General features: G+C 41.1%; 1 protein-coding gene across 3 annotated transcripts in view; it reads right to left on the bottom strand.

Moving 5' to 3' along the window:
* Positions 1-22,352, bottom strand: part of FMN2 (formin 2) — a 271,921-nt gene that overhangs the window by 162,125 nt on the left and 87,444 nt on the right. For 2 of the 3 annotated variants that reach the window (XM_019500542.2, XM_059715762.1), the window contains 2 exons: positions 12,859-14,429; positions 11,543-11,687 (listed from right to left, as the gene is read on the bottom strand). In XM_019500542.2, the coding sequence (XP_019356087.2) occupies positions 11,543-11,687; positions 12,859-14,429 (1,716 nt within the window). Of the gene's footprint in view, positions 1-3,049; positions 4,705-11,542; positions 11,688-12,858; positions 14,430-22,352 lie in introns of those variants that run through there. The other variant, XM_059715757.1, reaches the window with a different exon arrangement.

Genomic DNA, 22,352 nt, shown 5'->3' with positions numbered 1-22,352 from the left:
CTTTGCATAATGGATCCCTATAAAAGTTCCATAGAAACACTATTTATAAGACCTTTATAGCTCCCATAACTATCAAAGAATTAACACGTCAGAAACCATTTAAATAGCACTTGATGCTTCCTGCTGGGGGGGGGGGGGGAGGGAAATCATTTGGGGTTATATAGCCAGTCTTTCACACAATGACTTCTTCAATAACTATGGAACCAACTTCATATCCAAATGTTTATTGAGATATAAACAAAAAATAAATAAATAAAAATGAGCACTCATACATTGTAAAACTATGCCAGTCATGTATTTTTGAAGTCTGTCCACTTCAATTTTCTAACACTTAATATTATAGGAAACTTAAATGAATGCCCATAAATATGATCATTTAACAGTTACATCTGCAACAAATGCTTGTTCTAATGAAAGCTTTTGTTGCCTCTTCTGCATAATAAGCAGCAGACTTAGCTGCTTGTTTGATCTTTCTTCCAGAAACTATAATTCAACAAAGCATATTTATCTATTACAGAATTTTCTCTTTTTGAGCAGCAGCACATTTATCTGATAAATAGCACAGAACAGTCACATAATGAAATTTCTTTGTGTTATGTTAAAATATAAATGACTATATAATGTTAGCTCTAAGTCACACCACCTTTAGAAACCTTCTCAACTCGTGTGCGCAAATTTCTGTTGCAGGTAACATGTTCTTTTAAATCCCTGTAAGAACAATCTAACAGCACCTATTTACAGCATATTTTATAACATAACAAAATTCTTGTCATGGCAAGGAAAACAAATACCATCAGTCACAAAAAGCCACATCTATTAATGTTTAACCACAATACCATTGTCTGTCTCTATTTAACCACCATTTGTTTGCCAAATCAAACTTAATAGCCTTTATTTTTATTGTTTGCAGAGGTTTGAATTGCTAAACCTCATAAAATGTAAACAAAAGAGCATTTCATAGGGAGGCATCAGTTATACTTATTCATTCATGCACCAGAGGTGTACTGAATATGGCAGTTGGCTTCAACAGCCTGTGTTCAAACTATGGTTTGATCAGGTTAAATTCCTAGTTTTCGTCTGTTATATACAAGAACCCCCTGCAGTTGTTGTTCAGTGGTAGGATGCTTGTCTGCCACGTCATAGACCCTGGCTTAATTACCAGACACGTATATAGCTACATTTGATTGTCTGGACTTGGTTTGGCCTTTGGATTCTTTCTCAATTGTCTAAAGGTGTGATGGAAGGTCTGGGCAACCTTCACTCCTCCATACTCCGGCCTAGGCATATGTGTAGAAGGTCCTGGTGACCTCTCACACATACACCATGATCCAAAAAGATTGATGTTTGCCTACTACTTCGCTTCACTTACAATTACCCACTAATGTTACCACAATGGCCATCTTCCCAATTTTATAACATTATGAGCAGTAATAACCTACCAGATTCTTCACAGTTTTATGAAACAATTGAAAATATGATATTAAAAAAAAATTCCAAGCCAAAAATGCCTTCATTAGAGACAAAAATATTACAAATTGCACAACAGCAAGCATGTTTCAAAAACTATGACATATAGATTCTATAACCCAAATAACAGAATTGTGACTAAAATTGTTGAAAAGGAAAATGAATGTTTTACATTGTATATTGATCCAAGCAATAAATTGTTAAATCTGCAATGTTTTAGAAACTGATTTTTAATGAACAACACAGCCGCAAGAGAAAATTAAGTAATTTATGATCAACTAGAGAGCTCCCAAGGCTAAACACTACACATGTTGAGCTCCCTCAAATCCTAAAAGACATTTACCATCTCTCTCAATTTATCAGAAGCTTGCAGAATCATTCCTTAAAGAGTGATCTTGCTTCCTGGGAACTATTGAGAGCACTTGGAATCATGGCTGTGAATGTACAGGTTTAAGTTTCTAAGGACATTATTGTAACTGGACATCAAGGTCATCACCACTGAGTTTTCTACTTAGGCAGAAGTAAAAGGTCAGATTTTGAGAAATCAGGAATGGCAAGTGAGAATCTATGGAAAATGTTTAGTAAATTTAATTTAAAATTTTAGTCAATTTAATTATTAGGAAGTGAATTTTCACTTGCATGAACTGTTTCTATACTATGGGGTTGTAGGGGTGATACAATTAAACCATGATAGCATCTTATATGAACCCTTTTGTTGCTAATAGTAGAGAAGAAAACAGAATTTGGTTGCAAGTGGAAACTGGGAATTAACAGAAAAATTTGCTGAGAACATAGCATAAGTAATGATATGAACGTGATGCTCCCTCTACATGTGACAGGTATTGCACAACTGACTGGCTACCTGAGCAACTGACTGAGACCAGCTACACATACCAAGTACCTATAATATATAGGGGTGGGAAAAATACAGCCCGTGGGCCAGATCCATCCCATGAGGCCATTCTATCTGGACTGCGGGGCCCCTAAATAATTTAGAAAATTAATATTCACCTGCCCTTGGTTCCTATAAAAAATGACAGGAACCAAGGGCAGTAGGACCCAGGGGAAGTCCGGCAGGCTCCCACAACAGCAGGACCCACCCAACCCCACCCCCCCAGCCGGAAGCCCAAGCAGGGACTTTTGGCCTGGGACGACTTAGCTGCCGTGTGCTGAAACCTAATATAAGGGGGTGGGGAGGGCAGGGAAGGAGCCTGGGGAAGAGTGGCCCAGGGAAAAGCTGAGCATGGGGGGGGGGAATAAGCTGAGCATGGTGGGCGCTTCCTCCCCCCCCCGCTCAGCACCACCTTGTAACCTGGCCCTGCAGTCAGCCTGGTCCCTACACCAGCTCTGGCCTTACCCATTGGGGCTGCATATGGCAGCAGCAGCTGTGGCCCCTCTGCTTGCCGCACCGGGCAGTGTTTGCCACTGCTGCCTCTGGGCTGCCCAGCGCGTGAGCTCTGGGCAGGCAGCAGCAGCAAACACTGCCCGGCATGGCAAGCAGGGGGGTTGCAGCTGCTGCCACCATGTGCAGCCCCAACAGGCAAGCGCAGATCCGGTGTGGGGCCCAGGCTAGCAGCAGGGCTGGGTTACAAGCTGGTGCTAAGTGCAAGGAAAAGCGGCCCCTCACTCACCCCGTGGCCGGCACTATGCAGTGCAGCCACTTGCAGCCTGCATAGGGCTGCCTGTATCTGCTCCAGACACATGCTCTGTTCCCGACATGTGCTCAGCACCAGCTTCTTCCCGCTGGCGAGCAGGCTGTGTGCTGCCCCCCGCCTATACCACGGGGCTGGGGGGCACTGGGAGTGAGTGGGCGGGGAGCCAGCAGGAGCACAGGGCCCACACCAGTGTCCCGAGGCCACTGCTGGTGGGGGCCAGAGCAGGGTGGCAGGAGTACAGGGTCCTGGCTAGCAGGGGCTGTATGGAGCCAGGCCAGCTCTCCCCTCTCCCTGCTGGTGCAGCCCAGCTCAGTTCCACAGACCCCTGCCAGCCTGTGCCCTACTTTGGGCCCCATCGGTGCTGGCCCTGGGACAGTGGTACCAAGATGGGGACCAAGGGGCAGGGCACCTGTCAAGGCCATGTGGCCCTCAACAGCCTACCAAAACTGGGTAAGTGGCCCTCCGCCCAAAATGATTGCCCGCCTTTGACCTATAATCTAAAAGCTCCAAACAGCTATGAAGTTAGATCTTGAAAATATATACTAACTTTATAGCTGGGTGCAATCCAGCTTTAATTTGGACACGTAGCAGGGTATGCCCCTGTAACTGATCCCTGTCAGCTGATCAGGCTCCCAGTGACAGGGATGCTCAGCTGAGGGACTGGCAGATGAGGGAGTCTCCATCCTGGCTGTGGGGTGTTGCCATGGCTGCAAGTCCTGTCAGCTATAAGACTTGCAGCTGCAGGAGATTTGTACTTGTTGGTATAGGAGGAGCCCAGGATGATGATCCTGGACTCCTCCCCAAACCAGAAATAAGGCATGATAGAATCTGATGCTGGATCCCACAATCACACCTCCTGCCATGCATGTGTGGCATGACAGGAGGTGCAATTGTATAGATCATATATCTCAGATCCTATCATGCTTTCACCTGAACATCTAGAAGACCCCTCACACACAAAAGGACAGTCTTTTCAAGCTGTTTGAGAGGTCTTCAGTTTCAAGAACCCTTAAAAAAAAGTGTTTTACAATTGAATACAGGTGATAAAAAAAATAGAAAGTCAGTATAGATGACTTCAGGAAATTTGAATGCAACGAACACAGGGTCATTAAAATGGAAAGCACTAAATAAGAATGAGGAACCAGAGCCTGATTGGTAAACTGAAAAATATTTCGCTTGAAATTATATCTTATAGAAAAAAAGCAATAAGGCTGCAACAGAAATAGTCACAACTTCAAACCACGAACCAAAGAATTCTGTTGCTAGGAGATAAGCATCCACTATGCTGTTTTACTGTCATTTATATTACGCACATCACCATTGTGTCCAAGTGCCTGTTGGCTACTTAGGAGAGAAACATATAACAACCCTCCCTTCCTTTTTGGAGAAGATCAGTGTGTTTGGCAAAATGAAGAGATTCCTCAGCTACTGAAGAGATCTGGATACCAGAAATGATGAGTCTGGGAAGAAACCATAAAGTTTGTGTGTGCTTCTTTCCTCCTTTTCTTGCTAAAATGTTTATGCAGGGGCACACATACAGGTGGTGACAGGTATGACCTGATGAATCTGGAAATACACAGTGCTCAAAGAGGAAAATAAAAGATTGAAGAAATTCAGTACAGGGTAGAATCATCTCTTCTTCACCTATTGCAAAGGAAGCAGGCTGTGGAGGACAGCGGGCTAATGTATTAACATTATTCTATGAATGGTAACATACAGGATACTATCCCAGAGGATAGCACAAGTACATACAGACATACAAAATAAATTTAAAGATATAATACAAATAAAAGCAGCACCCTAAAAAAATACTATGTTTCATACTAGACAATATTAATAATAACTTGATTTTTTTTTTTTTATTCCAAGTAAGCTGAAGTGGAATACTTAAGGGACTCATTCTTGCAGACTGTACACAATGGACTTTGGCACCACCATACCCTTCCATGCCCACTTCCCCTCTCCTTTTTTGTACCGAGTAGAAAGAATGAAGATTCACAGGATCTGATTACTCTATTTCAGATAGCCTTCTGCCAGCAGAAAATTCTCCACTTATACTTTCTGGCTAGCTTAAGTTTAATTTGTGCTGCCTTTGCGGCACAAATCAGATACGATAGAATGGAAAATATAGCTTGTTAAATATTGCCTATTTCCTTTCTTTTACTCTTTCTCCCTCCTCCTGTTTTGAAAATTATGATTGAATCATTTTATATCACTTTTTTTCTTACTTTCTTATATGGAAATGTGTAGCTACAGTTATACATATTTTTTTATTATTTTTTCCAGTGAAGTATTTTTTTTTCATTCATCAACTTCAGACAGAAAGTATTGCAGGACTTGGTCTGTGAATCTGTGCTCATTTTGGATACAACTTGAAGTACAGAAACAAAATGACCATATTTTTCTCTTTGAAAAATCAAAGCTGCCAAAAATACTAATGAAGTCACAGAACATTAAACGCTTAAAAAAAAAAATCAAATATTTCCTATCCTGTCCATGCTGTGAGGGGGCAACCAAGCTTATTACATGTCAGACTTAAGTTAACTTTCAGACTGGGAATGCAAAAACAACAATTCTAAAGTAAAGTTAAAACGTTTAAAGAAAAAAATCCATTGTGTATAAGCACCATTGTTTCAAAATATTTTCATAAACATTTGCTATTAATATAAATGCTATTAACTTGTGGCCAATTTCAAATACGCAGCTATGTATTCTGTCATCTTTCAGTCATCTTTGCATATTTCAGTATTAGATGGACTAAATACTTAAATGCTTATGAAGTCTTAGGCATGTATGTCCTTTAGCTACTACTATGCATACCTGCTACAACCACCATTTAAATTGTGATACATGTGAACAGTAAGAAGATATGTTTTGCTCATTTTGCTATTCAATTATGGAATAATACAAGGTGCATGTGGATCTATGGTTTGGTACAACATATGAATGACTATCTGGCCAGTCCACATCTTAACTGTTTAACCCTTGTTTCCTATGATCTAAATGGTTCCTTTGCCCCACCCTTCAGTTGAGCTGTTTGCACATTCATGGGATTTGATTTGAAACAAATTATTGACTTCACACAGTGATTTTCAAGCTTTAAAACCTTAAGATTTTTTCTAAAAATAATGATGGTGTGATTATATATGTGAGGCTGTCTATGTAGAACTCCTGGAAAGAGCTTTAGCTTTTTTGACTATTTTAAAAAAATAATAATTATTTTTAATACATGAATAACTAGGGTAGTTTACTGCCCTTAAGTTACAACATGATTATGTCAGATGAGATTTCACTGTCTTTTTATTTTTTTACATATTAGCAATTGATTTTTAAGAGCATCTCTCTGTCCTTTTTTAAAATGAAATGCGATAAGGCAATCTTTAAAAACTGAATAATGTAAATAGTAAGGGCAAAAACCCTGAAAAATTAGTAAAACATGGCAACAAAGGAGCTGATAAAAATGCTTCAACAATCCTTAGGAAAAAAAAAAAAGGAGAAGGCTCACAGCTGAGGATTACCTTTGTTTTTTTAATGATTGTGGAAGTACTGAGCACAGGGCTCTACAAATACAGATCTAACACTTGCTGCAGTCCAAATGGAGTACTTCAATTGTTGCATAGAGCATTGCGTGAAACCTGATGGCAGAGACCAAGAAGCACAGCAAAGAGTGTGCGATTTAAAGAATCACTTACACACCAAGCAGGCTGCAGAGAAGGACTCAGGCCCCCTGCACAGTTGGATTACTAGTCACAGAACCTGGCAACAGTTTGGAAGCAGTGGAAGGAAATGCTGACCTTGTATACACAACTGTCCATGGCAGACAAGGATGAGAAAAGGAAGGTAAATCTTTTCCATTATCTTACCAGGACAACGGGCAGAGAAGTGAGTGCAACACTTAACAGAGGGGCTCAATACATTAGAACAGCTGATAAAGGCTTTTTATGGGTAGCATGACCATAGGGAAAAATGAGACTGTGGAAAAATATGATTTTGTTTTAACTCGGAATCAGGATCCAGAAGAAGGAAAAGATAATTATGTTTCAGAGCAAAAAAAATTGGTGTCCACATATAATTTGAAATATAACAGACTCCCTTATTAGAGACAGAATTATTTGTGGGACATCTGATCCTAAGCTAAGGGAGAGATTTTTGAGAGCAGTTGAGCTGACTCTGGTCAAGGCAATTCAAATTCCACGAGTAGCTGAATTATCTACAGAAAGAACCAAAACAATTGCTGGTACAGAACAACCACACAGGGTCAATTTAAAAGGACCCAGGAGGCAGACCAAAGATAGGGCAACTGAGAATGTAGTCCCTAGGCTCAAGTGTTGGTTGCAGGAAGTGACATGTAAAATGCAAAGAGAATTGCCCAGTTTATGAGCAAAGATGCCTGGGCTGTGTGAAACAACCATTTTGTATCCCAGCACTGCAACAACCCCAAGGGAAATAAAACCTCAATACATGCAGAAGGGGAGGAAACTGACATTTCTGATTAGGAAGATGAGGCCTTCTCAGTGACTTTAGAAGATCCAAATACTCTGAACATACATGGACTACAGAAGAAAGCTACTACTAAGTCATTGGCCTTATTTCCATTTACATTAGTGGAACAGCAACCAGTGACTTTTCAGCTTGACTGTGGATCCAGCTACAAAATAGTTCCTACAAAACTACTCAGCAGTAATATCAGATTGGAGAGATATGAGCAGATGCTGGTTATGTACAATAAAAGAGCTATACAACCAGTGGGTAAAAGCAGACTACAAAATCCACAGAACAGAAAGCAATCCTGTCTAGAATTCATAGTGGTCAACACTGAAGAATGCCATCCCCTGTTAGGCAGCCAAGCATTTTAAGCCATGGCCCTTTTTTTCAGTGCAACAGAGTATCCTCCACATGAGACAGGGAGGTGGAAGCAAAATGTGGTTCTTGACAGATTTTTTACTGGAGTAAAAAGATGTTTTTTCAGGAGATGGACACCTAGAGGAAGTGCTACATTTAGAAACGGACCCACATGTACAGCCTTTACAACTGCTGAAATTCAAAGTGCCACTCAAAGAATGCCTAGTAGCCCTAACAAGAAGGGGCATTATTAAACTAGTGGAAATAAGCACCAGCTAGGTCAGCAGCCTGATAGTGTAAAGAAAACCATCTGGCAAACTGAAGATCTGTAAAAATCCAAACCCTCTCAATAGGGCACTGAAAAGAAGCCATTATCCATTGTCCACTCTTGAGGACATACTACTTGAACTATCAAGGGCAAAATGTTTATGGTTTGTGTTGTAAAACATGGGATCTGGCATATGGAACTAAATGAGCCTTCAAGCCATCTGCAACCTTTGCAATGCCCTTTTGCAGAGGTAAGGATGTCCATGGGCATCAGTCCTCCCCCAAAGGTGTTCCAGCACAAACTGGACTGGACATTAGGAAGAACTTCTTCACAGTTAGAATGGCCAAAATCGGGAATGGGCTCCCAAGGGAGGTGGTGCTCTCCCCTACCCTGGGGGTCTTCAACAGGGGGTTAGATGGGCATCTGGCTGGGGTTATCTGAACACAGCACTCTTTCCTGCCTATGCAGGGGGTTGGACTTGATGATCTATTGAGGTCCCTCCCAACCCTAGCATCTATGAATCAGACACTAGAGGGACTTTCAGGAGTCAGAATTGTATCAGATGACATCCTGATTGTGAAGGGCAGAGAGAGTGAGGAAGAAGCTATCCAGGACTATGATGCTGAGCTGCAACAGCTCCTAACTAAGTGTACAGAAAAGAACACTAAGACAGGTCAAAATTGAGAGAACTGAAGTCCCTTAACATTGGACACCATCTGACCTCAGCAGGACTCCAGCCTGGCCCTAAGAAATTGAGAGTCATTAAGGCTTATAAAATAGGACTGGATCTGATCCTTATCAAAAATAACTAGATATGATCCTTATCTGGCATTGTTGGACCATTGCAATACCCTCTCTCAGGGACTTGATAGTAGCCCAGCCCAGACACCAATGGAGTAAAGAACCAAGACACTACCCATGAAAGACAACAGACAACATTCTGCAACCAGACAGAAAGAAAGCAGACAACACACAGAGGCTTCTAAGAGGCAGATGAGGAGTATATTATAATAGAGGAGCTAAATGCCTAAGTCCTCTGCATAGAGGAGACAGTCTGCATTCAGCCATGTGGCAACTATATAAAACAATGGCACGAGGCCTCTGTCCAAGCTGTTATTTAGCCAAGACCCTATGAAGTAGTTAACACTGAGGAGCAGCGGTTGAGAAGAAACCTTAGACAGTTGTGGACCAGCAATGTCAGGGAACCCGCATGCAGGGTCAAAGGAGACCAGTACTCAGGTAACTCTGATCTGACCTTAGCCATCAGCTGGCCGGAGGTCACAGTCAGATGCAGCAAGGAATATGGGTGACTCCTAGGAAGAAAATCAACAGGAAGACCACAATGGGACAGAACCAAAGCCTGCTCCAGAACAGTATGCCCAATAAGGTATAGGAGACTACCGTTGCACATGAATGACTACAGCACCTAGAAAGCTACATACTGGACAGGTGGTGAAATCTATGTCCCCATGGTAGGCTACGTGTTGGAAACCTTTGGCCCCAGACCACCACACACACACAGATCCATCCAAATGTTCGGGGGGGGAGGGGGGAGTGTTTTGTTTTGGGGGTTTCTTTTTTTATTACTGCGCAGAACCCTGTGCATGAATAGTTTCTGTTCACTCACAGAGGCTGAGACATAACTTCTTTTAAAATTCTGTCCATTAGGGTCTACATCTAAAATTTAGAAGTGAATGCACAGTCTCTGCAACTAGGGACATGTGTAGATACTGCCCTACCAGCCGCAGAGCAAAGCACTGGGCTCCGTGCAGCTTAGGGGCTCTGCGGGAAGCCTGTGCAGGCAGCCTGGCAACTGCCCAGAAAGGCAGGCTCCTCCCAAGAGAGGAAAAAAAAAAAAATAGTGGTGAACCTGATCTCCCCCCTCTCTGGAGCCTGCCTGCCTGAGCTGTGTGGGGGCCTGGTGCTTCCCTCTGTGGCTGTGGTGCCCCCTGGGACCACCTGATCTGGGTGCCACCTGGGGGGTGGCTGCCACTGCTGTGGAGGAAAGCACCAGCCCTCTCCTCCCCCTCCCCCCCACAGCCCAGGGACCACTCTGCCTGCCAGCAGCTTACCCTCCCCTCCCTGCTCCTAGAGAGACAGGTAAGTTGGGTGTGTGCATGGCCCAAGGGTTTAATTGGCCCTAAATTGAAGTGGTGTTTTTAAAAACCCACTGCTTCAATTTAGAGCCCCTGTTTCATCTACACGTGCCCTACTTGACTAGATGAATCAGGGTCCTGGTTTTTAACATTAAACTTAAAATTCTTGACTACTCAGGAAGCTTATCTATCTATCTATCTATCTATCTATCTATCTATCTATCTATCTATCTATCTATCTATCTATCTATCTATCTATCTATCTATCTATCTATCTATCTATCTATCTATCTATCTATCTAGGTGTGTCACTTATCAGCTCACTATAGTGACAAAACTAGCAATGAAAATAGGATAATTAGAAAGTAATCTATCTTCATTGTCTTAATTAATCAGAGGATTGGTGGGAACAGATAATGTAAAGAGGATGTTGCAATATTCTGATACTAAATTTGGCCTGTTTCATAATCTTTATATTTGCCAGATTTATATTTGCCCTTGTCATTTTAAAAAGTGATTTTGATGAATGGCATTTTTCCTTGCATGATGCTTTTTATTCTTATCATGCAGCAATGAGAGTGACAGACAGGGAGGGAGAGAGAGCGTATAGACGTAAGTCATGGGCATAGTAGAAGAACAGACTCTCAAGCAGTGCTTTTCAGCAAAGTCACTGCTGTTATACCCCCTTTTCCACTACATTTACTTACAACCTTAGATTTTTTCCACATAAAAACAAGTTGCATATTATTTTTTGTATACACGCATTTGTGTAGACATACAGGCTCTATGTGAAATATATGGCTGCATTATATAAATGCAATCATTAATTTTCATTTTTTCCTGTCAGAACTGAATCTTTCCCTCCTTTAAAAGCAGGCATGCTATTAAAAATTGCTTGTTTGGGATTTGTTTGTCATGGCAAACTTGCTCTGGCCAGTTCTGAAGCCCATGCAATTTCAAGGTGGTCTAATGCACTGATGTTCAGATACTTGGATAATGTATATAGTTATTTATTGTGCAATTCACATAATTATACAACTATCTGAGTATGGGATATTTAAGCTTTAAAATAGTAACACTTTATAATTCCTTTATAACTGCAATTATGTCTATTAATTTTACAAAAGGAAGCATTCACCTCAGTTGCCTACTGAAGCCCATGTTCATGTAGATAAATCACCCCAGCAAAGATACGAAATGAAAGGAGTACTCACTTGTTTAGTCTTCGTCTTAGTTATGGTGTCTGAAATAGGCTTCTTCCTCTCTTTAACAGCTGTTTTAGAAAACAGTTCTTCAAACTCATGATAATCTATGGAAGGCTCTTCAATTTTTTCCCACACAAGTGAAGCATTAGAATCTCTAAAGTTAAGCAAAAAACCTATGTAGGGCAATGTCAAACTCAGTAGAATCACAAATGGTGGAATAAAAGAGAAGATATTACTAGCATTTTTTAAAACTACTAGCTAATATGAGGTTTCAGGAGTTTAATAAAACTATATTTTAGAATTCAAATCCTTGTTAATGATGTATTGAGGGGCTTTTTTAAGTACACCCCCAGTATTTTTCAAAATACTTGATAAGCACATGCTATAACTCTCTGCAGATACCAGAATAATTTTTAAAAATACCTAGTTCATTCTACAGCTAATGCTATCAACAGTTCACTATATAAAAAAAAAAGGAAAAAAAAAACCCCACAGGACTGGAAATAAGCCAATGACTGCAGACCACCTTAGTTGAGGTGGTGATTAACAGGATGGAAGCTTAGTCAGAGAAAGGATAAATACACAATTAATGTCAAAAAGCAGGACGGTGTTGAAATTGTAGGGGAGGGAGAGAAAAGAAATGACTAATACTAGAATCGTGTTACCATAAACAAAAAGGACATTTTGAAAAAAATGAGAAAAATACATTCACAATTCACAAAAAAGGTTGAGCAAGCCACAGAATTAAGACATGTACAAGTACACATTCATTAGGAGGAACAAAACTGCAAGTTGCTGCAGATGGACAGAGATCCTATCTTGTAGAACAGGCACCAGAATAACCTTTTACATAGAACTCACAAGGGCCAGAAGCACACCACCATCACCATATGGGGAACTGAAGGTTGCCAGCATCTCACAAGATTAGATGCAAAATTGTCCAAAAACCAGCTGTATTTTCAAGCAGCAACAACATACAATTTTTTCCTCCATTCTGACTCTTCAATGCAAAGCAGCAGGATGGAAATCAGTTATGCTTATTAATATGACTGCCTATTTCATGAAAACTGCTTGAAAGAATACCTTGCAAAAGAAAGATAAACATGTAATCACCAGGTCAAAGTTATCTAAAGATTCAAAAACTTAAATTCAATAGATACTTTATTTCAATGCCAATTAAAAATAAAACTAAATTGACACTGATTCTAAATATCTTGCAAAGATCTCTTTACAAGATACTAAACCTAGGATGCTGAAAACATCTTGCAACCAAAACAGTCCATTATTCCTTCATCAGAATATGTACATATATACACGCACTTTACCTTTTACTATGGAGCTGAATTCTTGTCCAGTAAAGGGGCTTCATTGGTCGAGATGGTTCTATTGCATGCTTTCTGCTCCCTTTATCCTGGTTCATCCCCATTACAAATAAACTGGCTGGTAATGGAGGAGGAAGAAACCCACAGACTTGTGGAACAGATGGCAAGATACTGCTCTGGGCTGGTGGTGGCAGAGGAGGAAAGGCCCCAGGTGGAGGTGGGGGGGCTGGTGGTAGCATTCCCATGCTAGGCAAAGGAGGGGGAGGAGGGGGAACTCCTGCACCAGGCAAAGGTGGGGGCGGGGGAGGCATTCCCATGCTGGGCAGAGGCGGGGCTGGTGGGATGTTGGCACCAGGCAGAGGTGGGGGAGGAGGTGGCATTCCCATGCCAGGTAAAGGAGGAGGAGGAGGGATGCCTGTACCAGGCAAAGGTGGAGGAGGGGGTGGCATTCCCATTCCAGGCAGGGGAGGTGGGGGAGGAGGTGGAGGGGGCATTCCTGTTCCCGGCAAAGGAGGAGGGGCAGGGATACCTGCACCAGGCAAAGGTGGGGGTGGGGGTATCATTCCCATTCCAGGCAGAGGAGGGGGAGGGGGAGGCGGAGGCGCCATTCCTGTTCCCTGCAAAGAAGTCGGGGGAAGGATTCCTGTACATGGCAGAGGAGGGGCAGGGGGTAGCATTCCTGTTCCAGGCAAAGGCGGTGCTGGTGGGATGCCTGCAGTTGGGAGAGGTGGGGGTGGGGGCAGCTGCAGCATCTCTCCACTGGGCAAAGGTGGAAGGAGAGCTGGGGGAGGCATCACAATACCAGGAAGAGAAGGGTCCAATGCTGTCCAAACCAAAGGAGGGAGGAGTCCTGAGCCAGGCAGAGGTGGTGGGGGTGGGATACCTGCCCCAGGCAGGAGTGATGTGAAAGAAGGACCTCCTGCTCCAGGCAGGGGAGTAGACAGTTGTGTGTCAGGCAGTGAATGTTGAATGCTATGGGTGGGCTCCGAGGATATAAAAGGGGGGCACTCACTGCAAGTCACACTCTCAGTATTTTGGAAGTGTGGTGGCAATTCACTCTCTCCTTCAAGTGAAAAAGAGAACAAATCAGCTGCAGGTCCTGGAAGAGGTGGTTGTGACATATTTTGCATTGATTGGCTTGCATCCAGTGGTACCGAGATCATTTTCGGTGACAGCATTAAAGATAATTCAGAACAAAAAGTGGGCTGTAGTTCAAGAGTTGGCAAGTGCTGAGTTGGCCCTTCGCTGCGAACTCCTTCCACATGATGAGGTGGCAGTGGCAGTGCATTGGCTGAAGGCATTGCGTGTATTTCTGTTGGTGAAGTCTGTACTGATTTTACTTGTAAACCAGTTTTGGAGAGGGCATTCAGTTCACTTGTTTGAACAGCAACACCACTGAGCCTTCTAGAAACTAGGTGTCCAGGTTCACTTTCCTGGTCTCTCCAAAGAGTCTGTGCCTCTGTTGCAGGAAACTGTTTCTCCAGTTCTGCAATTTTGGTCCTCAGATCCTCAATGGTTTGCTCGAGTTGTTGAATGACATTAGCACGCTCCTCAGATTTCAGCTCAAAATCATCCTTTGGGGGGAGAAAGAAGAAGAAATTAGCGCAAAGGAGAGAGAGCATTTCCAAACACACACAGTTTCATAATTATTAGGGGCTGGAAGGGACCTTACAGATCATCAGGTCCAGCCCTCCTACACTTGGATAGGAAAGACTGTTGCAATCAGATGGTCTTGGTTTTGGTTCAGTCAGCTGAGATTAAACATCTTACCATCCATTCAGTAGTTTAGTTCCACTCTGACTGGAACCTTGTAGTCAATACAAATAGGGGTTACCTGTGAGCAGAGCAAGTACTTTGCTACCTCATTTCCATATAAAAGGAGAAACTATATTTCTAAATTTACACTTCTATGAAAGGCAGTAAAGGTACTCAAGCTAGAGTCAGTATTTATTAAAACTGTATTAGCATATGTTTTTTGCATTGTAAATGGAATCCTCCTATTCAGTGTAATGTCATCCAAAAATGGATTAAAAATACAGCAGTGAATTATGAGTATTGCAACTCTTTTTTGTAAGTATAGATAAAGTCTCATATGGAAAGTTCCATGAATCATCTCTAATGATTATGAATCCAAGTGTGTATTTAGTATAATGCCACTTTATGAAGACCTGAATGCAGTATTGAAGGCCGGATTTGAATATATATAATTTTATAGCCCCAATAACAAATAGGTTAGAATATAGAACTCATTAAAAAAAATGCTACCTTACTGGATTTCTTGGCCAGAATTCCAGCCTCTAAGGTAGGAAAACAATTTCATGAGAAGAGGAGACATTTTAAAACTTAGTATTTTCATAAGATCATGAAAACTGATGGACTGTCAAATCTCCTGCTAAGCAATTGTGTAGGACAAACAAAAACAAACTCCTTAATAGAGATGGTCTTCTAATGAAGTTGAAGCATTCTATACTACTGGATTTTTTTTTTTTTTTTTTTAACATTTTTTGAGACAGGAAGTATAATACAGAGGAAGGGTGTTGATTTCTTGACAAGTTCTGGCTGGTAGAAAATGAATTAGTCAACCTGGTCTCACAATGCTAATGCAATCTGAACATACATACCTTTGCTGAGATGTGTGCTCAGAGGGAATTACATCAATTACATGTATTTGGGAAAACAGGATGTATATGCTTTGGTTAGATAGCATTTGGAATCACTTACTTTAACACCCGAGTCTTTTCCAAGATTTTTCCCAAGCAAGAACATCTTGCCTCACTTAAATCTTTTTAGGCATCTATATATCCATAGAGAAAATGAAAGGATCGCTTCAAGGAACACACAAAAGCAACTTTTTACATACAAACTGGTTTGTTTTTGATAATCTCCTATAATATCCCTAGACAATTAATTTAGTTTATAGAATCTGAAAGTCTCATTGAGGGAAAAATGGAATTTCTTCCTCCAAGTTCAGCCAAAAAGAAAAAAAGATTGAATCATCCATATCCTGCAATTTTGTAATTTTTATACAAACCAAGAATTTTAAAATTTAAAGGATCATTTAAATATGAGGTGCATAAAATGGGAATTATATTTGAAATGTCAAATTATTTTGTCTGGTAAAAATTATGATAATTGACCTGCTACACTTCAATTCCTTTGTAGCTGGTTAAAAGGATCTCAGGATTCTCTTAAACTATATTAATTCTTTAATAAAAAAAATTAGCACACTAGCTTTATGAAGAACAGGATATTGCTACATATTTGAACTAAAAATGTTTTGCACTTTACTGTTTAAACTGACAACATCCCACCAAAAAGTCTCTGCTAAAAGCCTGAATTCTTTCCCCATACATTTGGCTTTCTTCCCCTTTGGTAACCAGTTATGAACCAAACATACTGAAGAACCATGGATCCATGTAGGTTTCAACAGCCTATATTGTTAATATTGAGGTAGGGATATTAACAATACCTTAACATCCCTACCTGGAAAAAATGAGGGAAGGAGGGAGCTTTTTATAAACCTTTAATTTAAAATTAAAAAAAGAAAAGAAAAATAAACAAACAAATCTGCAAACTTATGAAAAAGCTCCACCTTAAAGTCCAAGGGAGAATTTCAGAAAACTATGAGACAGATAGATATAGATATATCTATATCTATATCTATATCTAAAATCTCCCCTGTCTCTTATTAGGATCTGAAGTTTAAACTATGAGATAATCAGCTTTCTGTAAAGAAGAAGAAGAAAAAAAAAACTGGTGAGAAGCTTAAGCCTCACTGTGTTTGACTGAAATTGGGTGTGTATGATTCAAGGAAAATGAAGAAATATTTATGGATATTAATATATATTTCATTAAAGCTAAGTGGAGAGCAATAATGCCCCTTCATACTCTAAAAATGAACAGAATAACTTCTTTTTTTTTTAAATTAAAAGGAAATTTGTAATCTCTGGAGAACAAATGCACATGATCGTCTACCTTTGAAAATTAAGTGTTACTAGTATCATTGTTTAATGGCTGTCAAATGCTTAACTGGACATCTGTGAGAATTTTGTACTTAGTGCCCAGAAGTTTCTTCTTCATGTGAGCTCCATGATTAAACATCAAACCTCCAATTTTTCATTTGAGATTTTTTTATATAAACTGTGTTTAGTGGGTCTACCAGGAATGCAGAGGCAAGGTAGCCTTACCAACTACCTTGTCCATGAAATACATTTTTCAGTGTAAAAGTGAAAGCAGATTTGTAGCTTCCACTCACCTATGACAATTCAACACTGCTCAACCTGCAATTACAGCTTTAGTTCTTTGTAACATAAAAAGCCTGGCAGATCCTTCATTTTCCAAATTTAATAGGTTTTTAAAAACTATTCTAAGAGCCCTGCAGCTCAGCATAAAGGGAGGAAACATGGCATTTTAGCAAAGTCTCATACTGCCCAGTTAAATGATGCTAAAATGAGAAACACTTCAGAAAACAGTGTTCAATGAAGTAGACAATCATGTTCTTTAGTATTCTAGCTTTACTGCTGGAGGTATTAAGGGAAAGGAAGCCCCCCCACCCCCACACAACCCCTCCCTCCCCAAAAAAAACCCATACCCCAAACCTTTAGGGAATTTGCTGTCAGAAACAGAACCATCCCAATTCCAAGTCTTTCTAATCTTTTTTTTTTTTTTAAACTGTTTGATTAAATCTCCCCTATTCCAATGATCATGTAATGTTGCATAGGTTTGGAATGGAAAGGAGTCCTGAAGGGTATAAATTTCCCTAGACTTTATTATTACTAAATTTCCCTAGACTGATTATTCCAGTGGGAAAAGGTTAGCAAATAGGTACATGTGCTAATGGTGAAAAATGTATAAGCAAAAAGTGAAAGCTGATTTATATTAGTTTAGATTTAGTTTACAGTAAGTTAGGTTAAGCAGACTGCCCTGAGAAGTTGTAGAATCTACTTTATTGGAGGACTTCAAGAGGAGAGTAAACAAATATATGATAGAGATTGTGTAGTAATAGCATTCCTGTACTCATGCAGGGTGTTGAACCAGATGATATACAAGGTCCTTTCTAATTCTATGATTCGTTGTTTAATTCACTTATTCAGCAAGATACTGATAATTGGTCTTTATTCCTTGGGTCTAAATTTCAGGAAAAAAATATGCTTATAATTTGCAATACAAATTTCCTGTTGTACATTTTGACTTTGAATCATGTTTCTTGAAGTGGTTCCTGAAAGGAAGCATTTGATCAGACAAACATTTTCCTCCTGTGCAGATAGATGTCTGGTAATAGGCAAATTAATTGTCAGAAGAAGGAAAATGTTTAACAAAGTTTTCATATTAGAACATAAGGTCGTCATTTAGATATGTTAGTCCCTGGTCACTGAATGCCTTGAAAATAAAGACTGAAGAGCTTTTTTCTCTGTAGAAGGTGGGGGACAGATTTGATGTACCTCAGTGTAGCCCATGTTGCTGAAGAGATCAACTGGTACAGACTGCTTTGGCATAAGGAATACGGGCTTCCTATTGCACTATAGTAGTCTAGGCTGAAAGGAAATGAAGGTGTCAATAATTAGGGTCATGATATCATCTACAAGGGTAGATGGTCACCTGCAGCAAATCTGAAATAGGATAAAGTGTTGCTTGGTAAGTTGGTATCTTAGCATCATAGAAAAATCCAAATTGATTAATGCAGTTGCAATCCTTCAAAGAGACTACACCATGTTTGGATGTCTTCAAAACAACTTCTGCTCATCAGCCTCTATTTTGCTCAGGTATACCTTCCACCAGCTCTTCTTCAAGCCTCTAGGATGCAAAAGTGCTAAACACATTTAGGGAAAGATAGGCAACTCCACTTCTGGATATGCTAAATTTTCATTTTAAGTTGGGGAAGATTTAATGGCACAGGAGAAGCATCAGAGAATCCCAGAAGAAAAAGAATCCCACAAACTAAGAAAGGGGTCAAAATAAACTTTCCTGTGATCTTGGGAAGAGCTCAGAGACTACAGCATACCATTTAAGGAATAATTTGTCTAATTGCTATAATTAAGTGTCTCAAAAGGGGTTTGCTGTAAATCCTAGATTATTCAGAAAATAAATGAGTAGACCTATCACCACTTTAAAAACCCATGCATCAAGGCTCCAGCCAAACACCATTAAGCTTTCCCTGATACAGTATTAATTTTCAAAATAGCACAAAAAGTGTTTTTTTTAATAACTTGAATGCATTGGTGAGCCAAGGAAAGTTTGCTTATTTTTGCCAGGAATTCCTCTTTACAAGCAACTTAAGCCTTTGAGGTTGCTCATCTGAAATAGTTGGGTAGTGACACACTGGCAAAGAGGTTCTTAAAGAGGGTGGAAACAACAAGTATTTTTAAACACAGTAGCTTTCCCACCCTTCATATATAATCCTATTTGGCCTAGGAAACACTGCGCCAGCAGCGGTCCCAACACCCTCTCAGATGGGAAGTGTATGACCAGTATAGAAAAACACAAGTTTTGATTTGATGCACAGAATCTTAGCCCATCACTTTTTTACTGGCTGCTTAGATGTTCTGTTAGTGATCACAGGGGCTACTGCACCAGAGCTAGGAGTATTTAAGTCTTTCAGTAGATGATATAACAATATCAGAAATTGGCTTCCTCCTGCCAGCACTATGTGGATGTGCAGTAGTCCTGACTTGTGGAACAGCAGGCAGCTTAAAGGTGGATGACATCCAGAACAGTTAGGCGACTTGGGATGGGGGAGTGCTGGTCAATTTTTTTTCCTCGCTTGAAATGTAATAAGAAAAGAAGGGAGATGACTTAGTGACATGGTTATGCGTTATTCAAATTTCTCATAGCTAATCTAAGTTTTTACTTTAGGAAAGTCCAGATGTTTAAACTTTTTGGGAAAGCCTTTTCTACTCTGGCCAGCTGTAACACCTCATCTGTCCAAAGACAGAAGATATTGAAGTTTGACCCACTATGGATGCTTACATCATGGAACATTTGACAGTAAAGATGACCTTCCCCAGGCTGAGCTACAGACAAGTAGTCCCCTTTGCCAGATATTAGTTTGGTAGGCCAGCATCCTCAGAAAGGGAAAGACCATTCAATAACTTATTTTTACCATATGGTCTTACTCTCCACAGATTAGAATTAAATTTCAGGAATATACTAATGCATCTTAATGTTGATATGTCAGAATAGTAAAGGGGTTTGTAATCATTATTATGCTCCAGCATTAAGTTTAAGAAAAAAACTGGTTGTGAGCCTGAAGGCCAATTTTTCCTTATGCTGTCAAATTTGAGGAATTCAGTATTGTGCTTGGCTCCAGTAGGTGACAGCTCAGGTAAAAGAACGGTCTTCCAAGGGTTATAAACTATAGAACAAAAAGGGTTCCTTTGAGGCTGCTTCAGTTTCAAACTCATCATTAGCAGGTTCACACAAGATAATATTACAATCTGAGGACTATTTCACAAGACTAAACACTGGAAGATGCTTGGAACTGGATCCCTACATGACAGAAAATTTTCTTTTAGCATGTATTAGCAGCAAAGAATACCTCCATGAAAGGAAGGGATTGGTCTCTTCTAATAGCCCTGACGTGGAAACCCAAGTAGACAAAAATTCAAGGATTGCCATCTGTCTGTGCTTCCACCATCAAACCTGAGAGCGAAGATAGGTTAATGGTAGGTTCCAAGAAGCTGCTGAAGTGGGAAAGCCATCTTAGAAGGAAAAGGAGAGGCCTCCACACATCTTGAATTATCAGTCAAGAAGTAAAAGTAATAAAACCAGCCATTCAGGAAAAATGAATTTTATAATTTTATGAGAGCTCAAAAAAAAATAGCGTGAAGTTCTAAAAGAACTTCATTTTAAAGGGAAGGGTGGAATACACAAGATAAAACATTAGATTTTCTACTTAATATACTGTGAGTGCATCTACGTGAGACATTTACTGTAGAGTTGCCTAATGAGCTCAGCAGTAAAGTCTCAATGTCTATGAGTGACCACCTTTTCAAAATGGAAAAATAAAATACATGCTCGCCTCTTCCCCACCCCATTCCTCCAACAGCATGGCAGGAGCAGAGCCAAGTTAACAACTGGAGCAGGAGTGGATGCAGGCTGCCCACTGTGGGCTTGGGGCGCCGCGCTCTGATGGCTTTCCCGCACTGAGCCCCATGCTGACCACATGACCCCTGCCTACCCAGGAGCAGTGGGGGGCACAACTATGAACCAATGCCCCCACTGCTACTAGGTGTGTGTATGGGGGGGAGGGGTAACTAACCATGGCAGTGCAACTAGTGCAAGGCCCCCAGGCAAAAGGCATCAGGATAGGGAGCCCCAAGCCCACCACAGGCAGCCCACCTCTGCTCCCACCCTTACCCCATGCACAAATCAAGGGGGCATGTGCCCCTCCCATTTCCCCTCCTGGGGGATGTATGCAGTGGTGGGGAGCTGCCCTCCCCATGCCCTCTGGTTCCATCTCATTCCACACCCTGGGACCTGGCCCTATGCACCGCCCTGGCTGGTCAGTTCTCCCAGATCCAGCCGTTGCCCTACTCACTCCCTTATCATGGGGCCTCAATCTGCACCCCTCATGCACTCCCTATGCCCTCTTCTCCCATAGACATACCTGCAGGGAGCTGATCTCCATGCTGCTTGGCTTTATTTCTGGCCATGTGTAAGCATGCAGGCATGTACATGTATCTGCGCCCCACTCCTGGCAGCCCAAGCAGGCCCTTGCAGGCTGGAACACTGCCAGTTTGCAAGGGGAAACCCCCCATTTCCCAATCCCTGCACAATACTGCAAATCCAGGACAAATGCTGTCCTGGAGTCATGTAGCCCAGGACTGGGACTTGATATCCCCATTCCAGGACCGTCGCACCCAGTTAGGGATAGGTGGTCACTTTAGCACAGGGGCGGGCAATGATTTCGGGCAGAGGGCTGCTTACTGAGTTTTGGCAAGCCATCAAGGGCCGCATGACAGGCAGCAGGAGCAGATGAATATTAATTTTCTAAATTTTAGGGGCCCGCAGGTGAAAAAGAATGGCTTGGCAGGCTGCATTTTGCCCACCCCTGCCCTAGCATCTACACTATGGTCCTATTAGGCCTCAGTAAACTAATAAATGCTTCCACAGCGTAGTATTTGTAAACACAAGTACTATCCTGTGGTCTTGTTATTTTAAGGTGCCACAAGACATGTGTAGATGCTGATGGCAATGGCTGGGATATAAGGGTGCTTTAGTGTGGCGGCTGGGAGGCTGAACTCTGGGGCCCTCTGCTAACCAGGGCTTCTCCAACCTGGATCAACATGCTAGGGTCCTGGGTACATGTGTAAATGCATGCATGAGCTGCACCAGAGTTTACTTAGTCAAATTAATTGCACATGTAAATGCACCCTGCAGTACTTTTAGACTTTGAATGAACACATCTGGTATGAGGGGGAAGAGGGGAGCCAAAACCAAAAATCAGGAAATAAATACACCCACTTAACAATAGCTTAGAATAAATTACACTATTTTAA

This window comes from Alligator mississippiensis, chromosome 1, assembly GCF_030867095.1.
Source record: "Alligator mississippiensis isolate rAllMis1 chromosome 1, rAllMis1, whole genome shotgun sequence".
Lineage (NCBI taxonomy): Eukaryota > Metazoa > Chordata > Crocodylia > Alligatoridae > Alligator > Alligator mississippiensis.
Note: the sequence above shows the minus strand (reverse complement) of the source record. Positions and strands in the feature narration are given on the sequence as shown.